General features: G+C 33.1%; 1 protein-coding gene across 1 annotated transcript; it reads left to right on the top strand.

Moving 5' to 3' along the window:
• Nucleotides 1-1,249: 1,249 nt before the first annotated feature.
• Nucleotides 1,250-7,952, top strand: LOC102587405 (autophagy-related protein 18a-like). The gene is made up of 5 exons (XM_006355156.2): nucleotides 1,250-1,491; nucleotides 3,444-4,438; nucleotides 5,228-5,432; nucleotides 6,583-6,709; nucleotides 7,561-7,952. The coding sequence occupies exons 2-5, from the start codon at nucleotides 3,458-3,460 to the stop codon at nucleotides 7,652-7,654; spliced, it is 1,407 nt and encodes a 468-aa protein (XP_006355218.1). The 5' UTR covers nucleotides 1,250-1,491; nucleotides 3,444-3,457; the 3' UTR covers nucleotides 7,655-7,952.
• Nucleotides 7,953-12,808: the final 4,856 nt, after the last annotated feature.

The raw sequence follows: 12,808 nt of genomic DNA, 5'->3' as shown, positions 1-12,808 counted from the left end.
CACTTGCTCCAAGAAGTTTAACAAGTTTTATCTCATAAATGGAACTTTTGATTTTTTATCTTGAATTTGCCTGTGGGATAAGATGCGATCAAAAGTTCAAGATCCATCATTTTCAAGGTTATTGAGTAATATTTTGAAGGAGCGATTACAAATTGAGGAAGAGAAATGTAATGTTTAGTAGTAAACACATTTAAATATTTGTTTCGATCTCATCAATTTGGGACTTCTAGTCTCTCTAAGAACTACCATAAATACTCATATACACCAAAACAAATAAGATAAATACCTCACCTTGGGCGTTTTTGCTTATATCTAAAATTGCTTATAAAAAACAATATATTATGTATATAAAATTATATCTAAAATTGTTTATAAAATATATATATATTATGTATATAAAATTATAAAATATATGTATATAATTTGTTAGTTCAGTTATATCTTCGTTTTTTAACAAAATAAAACTAAATCCAAATCGATTTACTTAATCAATTTGGTTTGATTTTTCAATTTGGCAATTTTTATCCAAATTGTGAATACCCCTATACAAAACCTATAAAAAAATATAATCTTATAGAAAAAAAAAAACACACACTCTAATACTAATTAAGGAAAACCAAGAACACATATGATAAAAAAAAAGTATTCCCTCTGTTTCATATTAACTGAAATTTTTTAGTCTTTTTTCATTGATCAAAATAACTGAATTGTTCAAAGTTTGAAATTTTTCCGATATTTGTCCTTTCATTTATTGAAGTTTTATATTTTCTAGGAGATAAATTATACTAAAAGTTATATTTATGATTTACAAAGAATAATAGTGAAAATTATGATTCAAATTATGTCTTTAAATGTTTTTCTAAATATGTATGCATTGGCTCAAAAATTCATTTAGTAAAGAATAGATGAAGTATATTCTTTTCATATAATAGTATCAATAATTTTCTTTCACCAATTTTTCCAATCATGCAAAATTTTATTTCTCTATTTTTGGGGACATTTGATTTCATTGAATTTCTTTTACTTCCTCCATCCTAATTTATGTGACACTTTTCATTTATCGAGAGTTAAATAATTTAAGTTTAAACGAAAATTTGCACATGAAATCTTCAATTTTTTTGAATGAAATTTATATATTTGTAATCTACATAAAAAGAAAATACTATAAGTCACAATATTTGACAATTCAAAATATTTGAAAGATATAGGAAAAATTTACAATAAAAATAGACTTGTTTGAATTTTGAAATACGAAAAGTGTCACGTAAATTGGGATGAGTATAAAAAAAATCTAGTCCTTGTTGCTTTCGAGCCAAGTAATGCGCGCGTGTTTGTATGGACCTACCCAAAAAGTCCCATAAAACTAAGTCCAAATTAATAGTTATACATTTCTCCAAGAACCGAACTTTTTTTTCTCCTTCACTCTTCTCTACAAAATTCAAAACCTCAAATTCCAAGATTCAAGAACCATTTCCAGTCTCCATCCTTCATGTATGTATTCGCTCCTCCTTCAAATTTCAATTTATCTCCTTCACTTGTAGTACATTTTCTTGTATATATATATTTTTTTTCAGTGTTGGGTATGTTGAACTGGATGTTTATTATATATTGAAACAAATTTGATGCCTTTTTGATTTTGGATGAAGTGGAGTAGTCATATATGTATGTGGGGTTGTGGGGTTTGTTTTATATGAACCATTTACAAATATATAATGTTGACTTGTATTTGTTATTGTCAACTCTGTTTGTGATGCCTTATGTTCTTGTTTTGGTAAAAGGGTAATGCTAAAGAATGATGGGTTTGATATTATAAGTTCATTTATGATCAATAGGGGGTTAGAGCAGTTTGTATTGTGTTTTGACCCTGAATAATCATGTGTATTTACTTGTATTAGTTTATTTTCTTTGAAGATTTTGGTGCTTTTAGTCATTTTTTGTGTCGTGTGGAGGGGGAGGGGAGACGGTGAACTAGAAAACTTTACCTAAAATGGGGTACTTCAAACCTGGTTGAATCATTTTCGTAAAAAATTGTGATACTTGAGAAGCCCCCTAGGCTTTGGTCTAGTGGTAAGAGCACGACTTATGATGTGTGAGTGAGGTTCAGTTTGTGGCTGACAGAATGGTGTTTAAGTGGAGAAGGACAAAAGGGTGGGCAGATTATCTATCGAGTTTTGAACGATGCACCATTGGCCGTTGGGGATTTCTTGATTATAAAAATTAAAAGTAAAATAAAATTTCTACTTGAGAATGAGTTACAAAACCACCCCTGCTACAAAACTTGCACCAGCTTACATATAAATTGGACCGCATTGTAGAATTTGTAACAAATGAGATTTCTTGGAGGTAAATTTGATTGTAGACACTTTTGCAAGTTGAACGGATGAATTACACATCAAAGTCTTAACTTGTTGGTGTAGAAGAAAAGAATTTCATGTATTTCTTCAACTTAATTTGTATCGGTTTCCAACTAAATTTAATATTTAGATATAAGATATTAAGTCTATTCTTACAATGCTAACTTGAGAGTTGAGATGAGTAATGCTTTTCAAAGCTCACAGGTGTTGTCTTGAAAAAGTATGTAATACTGGGAATGTCTATGGTATCACTGATCCTAGTACTGCTCTCGCCAAGTAGCATTATAAAAGGCGAAAAGTGCTAAGGTTTGTTGGGGGTTTTAAGCGTAAATCACAGGCTTTAATGAAGAAAGGCACAAATGAAGAAAAAGATGCAAACATGTATTCGTTTTTCAAGAATAACAATTATAAGCACAAAGGTACAAATAATAATATCTGGTGCTTTGGTGACTGCACTGAAGTGCCTGCTAAGCGACACAAAACATTCAGCCTGTTTTGCTCCTAGTGGGTTTAAACTCACATTCAGTGAGTTGTTGATGCATTGTGCAACACGTTTAGTTCCGGGTTTTAAGATCATTTCACAATGTGCTTTATACTTGATCTTAAGCATTCTTTGGGCTGACAGAAGGACTTGTAGCTTTTAAGGAAATATATATACGTAGATCATGTGCTGTTACCATTTTCTTTAGCTCTTCTCCCACTACTGATTAGTTTTGCAGTCATCCTTTTCTACGTGAGTATATTATCTTACCTACTAGTATGAGAAATTGTTTGATGCTCTACCAGTTCAACACTATACAGAGAATGTAAGTATTTACTTGTCAGTTTATAGTTAACCATGTGAGTGTTTGACTCATTAAAGTTTCCCTAGACCAAAAGCCCTCTACTCTTGGGGAGAGCGAATTGACTGGCTATTTATCCTACTTAAACAATAATCTTTATTTGTCTAGTGTTTGACCATTTTCCTTGCAGTGATTTTGTTGTGATCTTTGGTTAGTTATTCATGTTTTTTTTTTTTGCAAATGGTAATGTTGGTTATTCATTGTTTATTAGTACAGCTAGTTTTATGTCTCTTCTTCTTTGATGCAGATTGATGAGTATGAATGTGGTCCTGTACGTTGTCTGAAAGCTTTGCTTTAGTGCCATGCCCTCAGTTAGAAACAATACATCTTTCTTACTTTGTAATTAAGCCTGATACTGAATTCATCTACGTATCCCTATCCATGGATACTCCTTCACCATTCTCCCCTCCCTTTCCACTCCCAAATACTAGCTCAAAGTTTCAGTCTCTAAATCTCCAGCGTTATTTAGAGCAACCAGAAGCACAACAACATCAGCTGCAGCCACAACAAGCTGCTGTTGAGCAAGTAAATGATGAGTCTCTTCATGGTTCATCTATCAAAAACCCCGAATCAGGTGTTGGTTCTAATCATGTCTTTGTCAATCATTCAGCAACTGCATACCATGTTACTTTCAATCAAGACTACGGCTGTTTTGCTATCGGCACTGATCGCGGTTTTGGAGTATATAACTGTGTCCCTTTCGGTGAGTCCTTTTGTCGAAACTTTGAAAATATAGGTGGTATTGGAATTATTGAAATGCTCTTTCGGAGTAATATATTAGCCTTTGTTGGACATGGAGACCACCCACAATATCCCCGAAACAAGGTCATGATCTGGGATGATCAGCAAAGCCGTTGCATCCATGAGCTCTGTTTCCGGTCGGAGGTGCGCCGCATCAGGCTTCGGAAGGACTGCCTCGTGGTAGTTCTTGAGCATAAGATATTTGTCTACAATTTTTCTAATCTGGAGTTGTTGTTTCAAATTGAAACAACTACAAACCCAAAGGGGCTCTGTGAGGTTTCACAAACTGCTGATCAACTTGTCTTGGTGTGCCCTGGTCTGCAAAAGGGTCAAGTTTGGGTCAAACATAATGCTTCAAAAAGCACAAAATCTATTGTAGCACATGATTCAGTTCTTGCATGTTTTGCTCTTACGAGGGAAGGCAACCTACTAGCAACAGCAAGCACCAAGGGTACACTAATCCGGATTTTCAACACGCTAGAAGGTACATTGTTGCAGGAGGTAAGGAATTTGTGTCGTCATTGTTTTAGTTTGATCCTATGTTGCATACTCTTTTGTTACATAACCTGAAGTAATCACAGCATCTCTGTTACTCATAGTATTTTTTTCCCTTGTCGGGCCAAAATAAGAATACTTAATGATGGAGGGGATATTGACATTGTTATATGGACTAGAATTTTTTATGTTGCTGCTTTAGTAGTGATCTCCAGTTGCTTTAAATTCCCTTTACCTGTTGTCAGTCTTCATTTCTGTTCTTATGATCATTCAGCATGATGCTGACTTGCTGATCATCCAAATTATATTTTATAGTTCTTTGCCAACTTACTGGAGCAGTTTTACGTACTCTATAATTTCCTCATTAGGTTTTACCTTTAGCTTGCAATATTCTGATATTATCAACCCCCTATCTGGGTCGACCACTACATTTTATCAAAAATAAAATAAAGTATTTGAAATCTAGAAATCTGTATGGTTTTTCACCCTTTTACTCCCTTGAACCCAAAACAAATTTAATAGACATCGTTTGCTAGTTCCTCTTTTTCTATCTTGAATGAGTTTTCCTCCCATAATTACAAGAGTAATTTCTACATTTTGTCATCCTCATCCATAGTATGATGCTGGACATAATTGATAAAGATTGTAAGATTGAACTTTTTTATGGCTTTCTATTTCTTCTTGGCCTGCCTACACGATTTCTTTGAACTTCCAACTAATTGAGTCTTTTAACTTTCCTTTCGACCAACTAACAGCATTACATGCTTGTCTTTTGCTAAATCATGTATGATTCAGGTAAGAAGGGGTTTGGATAGAGCAGAAATATATAGTTTGTCATTCTCTCCAACTGCTCAGTGGCTAGCTGTCTCCAGCGACAAAGGCACTGTTCATGTTTTCAGCCTTAAGGTCAATCTAGGGAACAGGAGTACTGACAAGTCAAATTGTTCTTCCAACTCCCGTGTTCCTGTGGCAGCCTCTAGTTCATTCTCCTTCATCAGAGGTATCTCTAAAGCAGATTTAAGGTTTCTAGTTTATATTTTAAAAACATAGATGGGTATCCATTCATGCTCAATAAAATTATTTTGGTATTTTAATATGTATATTTACAAATCCTTGTTAAGCAATAAAAAATCTTGCATCTAATTTTTAACTCTGTCCCTAAGAACATGACGTTCATTTGCTGATTTTGAGGCATCTATTTAAATAGTGAAAATATTCTACTACATGCACTCCATGCGGGAATTGCAATTACTACCATAGAGAGCAAACTTTTGTTTCTTGAAAGGACACCTTGCCTCTACATGCTACATTTTCTTCTTTGTCTATTTATCAAGCCACAGAATATTCTAGAAGGATTTATTTGACAAATTGTTTCACATAGTTAAAAAGCTCTCGGAGTGAGTCATTTTTACTGTGGTCTTTCAACATTGTGTGGTTTATAATCAGTGTTATATGTTGACTCCATAAGATATGTGATTAGTGAATTCTGTTTTTTATACAGCATCCTCTATTGCCACTATGGAGTATAATAGTATAGTATTACTTGCTTTCTTGTTTGTAGTGATGAGCCACAAGCGGTTGGCTAATTAACTTGTCATGGTTGATGGAGATTTCTTGTCAACTGGCCATAATAAATTTACCTTATTTGATTCAGCTGAACTTTTTTGTCATGGTTGATGGAGATTTCTTGTCAACTGGCCATAATAAATTTACCTTATTTGATTCAGCTGAACTTTTTTGTCATGGTTGATGGAGATTTCTTGTCAACTGGCCATAATAAATTTACCTTATTTGATTCAGCTGAACTTTTTTGTCATGGTTGATGGAGATTTCTTGTCAACTGGCCATAATAAATTTACCTTATTTGATTCAGCTGAACTTTTTTGTCATGGAAAATGCTTTCTTTGGACATTGTGATATGCACAAATTACAGTCTATAATTTCTGTTTCCACCTCTGTGATTTTTCCTGAAGAATATACCTTGGGGACTTTTCATAATTAATGTTATGTATTTCAAGGGAACTTTCTTCATGTAGACTAGGTTATCACCTGGCACACACACTATTGCTACTTCTTTCTATGATTAAGTGATGAACTATTAAACGTGAGAGTACGGAGGTGGTTCTTGAATTCGTGCTTAATTCTTGCAGGAGCTCTTCCCAAGTATTTTAGCTCAGAATGGTCTGTGGCTCAATTCCGACTGCCTGGTGTTTCTCAATACATTGTTACATTTGGCAACGAAAATAATACACTTACAATTCTCGGCTGGGACGGAAGGTTAGTTAACTCTTGCAAGGTTTTTTGTCTTTCTTGTAACATAATCATCTTTGCAATATTTGCCACCTAAGAATTTGATTTCCGTTCTTAGATTTAAATTTCATCGAAATCCTAATTGTTTTAGCTTTCATAGAACTAATTAAACATGTTTAGATACCAACACTTATCTTGGTAAAAGATATTGAAGAGCAATGCTTGTATAGAAGTAGTTCATACAGAAGAAATAACTGATGTGATCTGGTCATGAACTCCTCAGGGACCTCTCTTTAAGCGAAAGAGAGGAAAGACTGTTATGATGTTTTCTCTCTCTTCTATTTAAATTTTGTCGAGTGAAGAAAGATAAATTTCAATCTACTTACATAGAGTTACAAAGATCAACATATTTAAAACAATAGAAAAGATGGTTATCAATAGTGTCACCACAACTGAAAAATTGAAGGGTCCAAACTGATTTATCTCAGGGACTACACGGTCTTTCTGGGACATCTTAGTCTGCTCCCATTATGATTTGGTCCTTCCTATGTAATTTTCTACATGAATTAAGATTTGAGTTTTAACTTCATCTGGGATCTGTCGTGACGATTCATCAGTAATGGCATATACACAATTATTTATTCGGTGTTAGAGACAGTCAGGATTTCTTTTCTGTTTACACTTTTTTAGTTAATGATAGGAATGGAGATGGTTCTTCCATCTATTTTGACATTGAAAATCAGATTTTCCAGATTGACAACGATCATTCTGTCTTGAGTGGACTAGAAACTTCTTGCCAAAACTCAAGTTATCTGAATAATGGATTTAGGTGCGAAGATCCCTACTATAATTCCTACATGTCAATTTGTGTCGTGCAGCTTTTTCAGATGCAAGTTTGACCCAGCATCCGGCAAAGAGATGACTCAGTTGGAATATCACAACTTTCTGGAGCCTGAAGAACCTTGTAATTGAAAGTATGGATGACGTTCGTGACCAAGAAGGATACTATGGCTTCCCAATTAGCTTGCCCTTCTTTGCAAATAGTAGGTTAAAGGCTTTTTAAGCACAGCATATAGCTTGACATAACATAGCAAGTTAGCATATACAACCAACAGTCTTCAACTTGTTGATGTACAAAAAAGAAAGAAGATTTTGATGTAGTAGAATGAAAATGTATATCCAGAGTTTCCAACAACAAACAGTTCCTTGTATAGTAAAGATGCATGAGTTTTCTCTTTAGTAGAAATATAATTGTTTTGCCTTCTTGTTACTGAGTGTGTATTCAAAGATATGTATCTTCATGTTCTCAATTTCTATTCAGTACTATGGCTCGTTATTAGAGTTACTCTCGATCTTCATATTTGTATGAGATGAATTGAAATTTTTATTGTTCATTTGTTAAAGAATTTGTGTCGTGTAAGGCCCATGAATAGGTGTGCTACAACAAAATATTAAATTTTCCAAACAATAGTAATGTAGAGAAATTATAATATTTCAGTAAACTCTTATGGAATCGAACTTCAAAATTCAATTTGAGATGGTTGTAAATAAGGGTTCCTCTAATATTCAATATATGATTATTTATGTTATGGGGGTGAACATTAATAAAGAAAATATATTACTTAAATTAATTATACTAAAAGAGCATGTTTTTTCTTTAAATGTTTAATTCCCACATTATTAATAATGTATTCTTATCTTATGCTCTATTCTATGGTAATATAAAGAGCAACTTTCACATATAGCAAACAAAAAAATCATATTTGTATGCTATAGCAAAGTTTGCATAATTGCGCTCCATAGCAAACATATATATGTATAATTCGCTATACATATATACAAAAAGAAGCAATTGTATAATTCGTTGGCTCCTCTTCAGAATTGTATAATTTCGCTGGCAGGCCATTTGTATAAATTGTTGTTAGCCTCTCGTTGGCAAGGGAATATTTTTATTGTATAATTATAAGTGTATAGGACGAATATATATGTATTTGCATGTGTATATATAATTTTCTCTTGCTTTATACAAATAAAAACTCAATTTATACAATTCTGTTGTATAAAGCGAGAGAGGCGAGCACAGAGGGAGCGAGCGAGAAAGGGAGAGTGGCGAGCGAGAATTTGGAGGGAGAGAGGCGACTTGCAAACGTTTGCTACGAGGCGAAATTAAATCAAACAGTAACTACTCCATTTATTTTAGATTATAAGTTTGTCATTCTGTACAATTATCCCTTTAAATTCTCACATAATTGAATGAGCCCGATGATGTGATATCTTTCTAAAATTAGTATTGTCTTTATTTTTCTAATCATTTTTTTTATTTCTCCTCTTAAAAAGGATGATATTCATTATTCATGTTTAATTGGGGGGGGGGGGGGTTAAAAAGTAACCCCTTTTTAATTCCTCAAAAATAAATTGTCATTTCTTAATTAGGCCTCTTCTATTCCTTTCTTAATTAAGATATGATGTTTGTGCAGACATCTAATCTGAGTCCAACAAAACGACATTAAATATGACTAAGGTTTAATTATTAATTTTTTCCTTCAAATTTACCATTAGACAGAGTATCTAGCGGTCTTTTATTAAAAATAAAAAAATATCAATAGGGATAAGTACAAGCAGTGGAGCTACGCCTTACCGTACCAATCCTAATGAGGTACATAACTTCTACTAACTAACAAGTATGAACGAAATAAGAGTTAGAAAGAACTAAGTATTTTCTGATCACCGCAGAGTTTGTAATACACTCCATGATGATATTACAAATGAGGATGCTTAAATAATGTAAAAATATGACAATCAAGAAGAAGGTTGAGCTATCAGCCTCAAACTTTCTGTTACGAAAGCATGTTTCTCTTGTCTTCTTCTTCAAACATATCCAACAACACTTGATAATTCATACCTTCTTATGGATTTATTAGATCTTGTTGAACCTATTGATACTGTCATATAGTTCTGCTTTGCCTGTCGCATCGGTAGGGGCCTTGAAACAAACTCCTCAGTCGCTTTACTGTCCCAACTATGTTGCCTTTCATGTGTCTTCTTTTTTGCTTTTATTGCTTCCACTTCTTTGTTACCTAGGTGATATATCCTCTTCCCTAGCCACTCTACCAAATCATATGTCCAGCTCTTCCCCATCTTCATCAAGAAAATCCTCGCCCAAATCAATTGTATTCGACGTTAAGGCCTTAGAATCATTCTTCTTTTCAATCAGACATTTAGGCACAAATACGTGCTTCTGGCTTAATTTTCAATTTATAGCAGGTGGTGAAACCTGCTCTTCTTAGACCAAATCATTGTCATTCTTTGTTGATCTTACTAGTTGTGCAGATTCACCAAGCAATTCCAAAGATAGAAGAGATCTTATGAGTTGAGGTGTTCAATGTGACCATGAGTGACTTAACCGCTGGATTGAATTTGAGTAGCATGACATCCCGATTTTCTTCAATAATCTTAACTACCTCAGGATTAGAAAGATATAATGTTGGAGCCATAATATTACCATCTTTTCCAGTAGCATTCAATAAAGCATCAAAGTTATTCAAACATAATAGGTTTCTTGAGGCATTACTAATCTCTTGTCTCTTCTCATTGTCCTAAAAATTTCTAGTCGCACTCTTTCCACTACATGGAGAATTATTTTAACTAGTTGTGGAAAGGGTCCGACTACTAGTTGATTTTTTGTGTTCAACTAGTGTCCAGTTTTTAGTTGCATTCTCGTTTTCAAGTTGCAAAAAATGTTGCCTAGAATTTTTCAGTATCTTCAACATCAGTTGTATCTATTAGTTTGGTCTTGAATCAACTGGCGGCGCATCAACCCCAACTCTTGGTGTTTCCCCTGTATCAATATTCATTGAGTCTCCACGATTTTGCTTAGAAGTGGCAACAATCAAATGTCGATCTAAAGTAGTAGCTTTACTTTAATCGACATCCACCACCCTTTTTTCATTTAGTATTTCCCTCACATCACCTTGATATTTTTCACTATTGCTAGTACCTTTTAAAGTAGACTCAATGGTATCATCAATTTGTTTGTTATTTTGATTTCTTTTCGAGATCAAACAATAACTAACTTCATCACGACTTTGATGCTTACAATAATTGCAATACAGAGGTAGTTATCATATACAACCTCCTGAAAAACCTCGATCAACTTACCAGGTTTTTCATCCACAAAATGCAACCTTATACGATTTGAAAGTTTTTCAAATAGATCATGTATAACCTTGACCCTCGTCATGCTTGGTCTTGACTTTATTTGAGTAGTTTTATCTATGACTATTGATTTCCCAACTACCGATGCTAGAGACAACAAATACTTCTTTGCAAACGAATCAGGAGATAAGTTCGATAAAGAAATTCAAATCACAGCTAAAGTCGTTTCCTCCTTAGGATTATATCCAATGGACCATGGAAGTACCATATATTGGTGATCTTCTCCATTGTAGAGAAGATAATCCTGAGCGAGATAAAGCTAGTACAAAATCTTCATATTGATCAAACCTCAACAAAATTTGTCTTGGAGCAAGTAAGTCAATTAAATAGTTGCCCTTGGTACCAAGATGTTTCGGCAAAATCAACCTTAATACCTTCAAATCTATCATACCATAAGATAATTTAAACCAATGCTTGATGCAATCCTTCTTCGATCATAAAATTTTATCTTTCCTCTGTTAAAAACGTGATAGTAGGTTCTCCGTGAACAATTTTGACATATTTTTATGATTGTTTTTTTAGTTATTTAGGGTAGATTGCTTGGGGTTAAGAGTATTGTAATCGATAAGGGTGGCATATGTGGTGGTTTGGGGTGGTGGGGCGGGATGGACAGACTCAAGAGGAGGTCGTCCAATGGTCGTAGCAGCCATGAGAGAGTTGCGCAACAACTGCCTAGAAAGGAGCCGTCAGAGAAAGAGAAAGCCCTAGGTTTTTCCCCTTTCTGACCTGAGGACATTCAAGGTTTAATTTATGAAAACGTGTCAAGTAGTAAAATTAGGAAGACAAATTAAGATAAATTTTAGTACTTTCTGAAATTTATTTCTTTATTTTAGTTCTTTTATTCAAATTTTTGAATTTTTTTTGAAGTAATATTAGATAGTTTAATTGAGGAAATTATTACAAAGAAGATTTTGACATCACAGTGAATACCATTAATTTTTTGACATGTTCATTTTCCCCCCTTAAACTTTGAAGAATTATTGTTCTATGTTATACAATTAACAATGCTATGAAGTGTTTTTCTTGATTATTTATGTTAAAGTTATACATGCTTTAAATAGTAAATATTTGTTCGACATAGTTTATAATAATTTTAAGGATTAAGTCATCAGTAGTCTCTTAAAATTATCCGCATAATTCATTTAGACACATCAATTAAGACTAGTACCTATTGAACACTTTTACCAATTCAAAAATTATTCCTATTAGGCATTTTTTGATAATTCAGCAAAATATATGAAGAGTGTGTGATACACTTGCGGTGACGTGACAAAACGGCTAATTAAAAAATAACATGTGGCACTGGGCCTTGAAAATTATATAAAAAAAAAATTTGTTTAAAATTATTTCAAACACTTTTTATATCTAATTTTTTTAAAAAGAAAAAGAAAAAGAAAAAAATGAAAATGTCAACCTATTCTACCCAACCCCACCCCTACCCAACCCCCTTTCATCTTCGTCTTCTTCCCAAAACACATTCTTTCTCAAATCACAAAACATAATTCTTTTCAAATAACTTGAAGATTAACTTTAAAAATATATATATATATACATTTTCATACTAAGAGTGAAGAAGAAAGAAAATTTTACCGGCGGTTATTCATTTCTACATCGATGACAAAATGAAATTGATATCTCAAAAAATAATTCTTTCAAATTTTTGAATATCATTTTTGATAAATTTAATGGGTTTATATATGAATTTGAGTAAAAATCTTTGTTCGAAAATTGTGATAAACAAATATTGGCTAACTTTTTTTATACGTAAAAATCATTTATCTTCTTTCTTCTTCTTCATATTTGTTCCTTATTTTTATGAGAGTTGAAATAAATCATACGAAAGAAAGTCTTACTTTCTTTCAAATCTGAATCTTCATAGTTGATTTTCATTTATCTTCATATTTGGAAGAA

The sequence above is a fragment of the Solanum tuberosum genome, unplaced genomic scaffold, assembly GCF_000226075.1.
Source record: "Solanum tuberosum cultivar DM 1-3 516 R44 unplaced genomic scaffold, SolTub_3.0 scf00191, whole genome shotgun sequence".
Classification (NCBI taxonomy): Eukaryota; Viridiplantae; Streptophyta; class Magnoliopsida; order Solanales; family Solanaceae; genus Solanum; species Solanum tuberosum.
The sequence above is the reverse complement of the archived record's forward strand: the minus strand, read 5'-3'. Positions and strand labels throughout refer to the sequence as shown.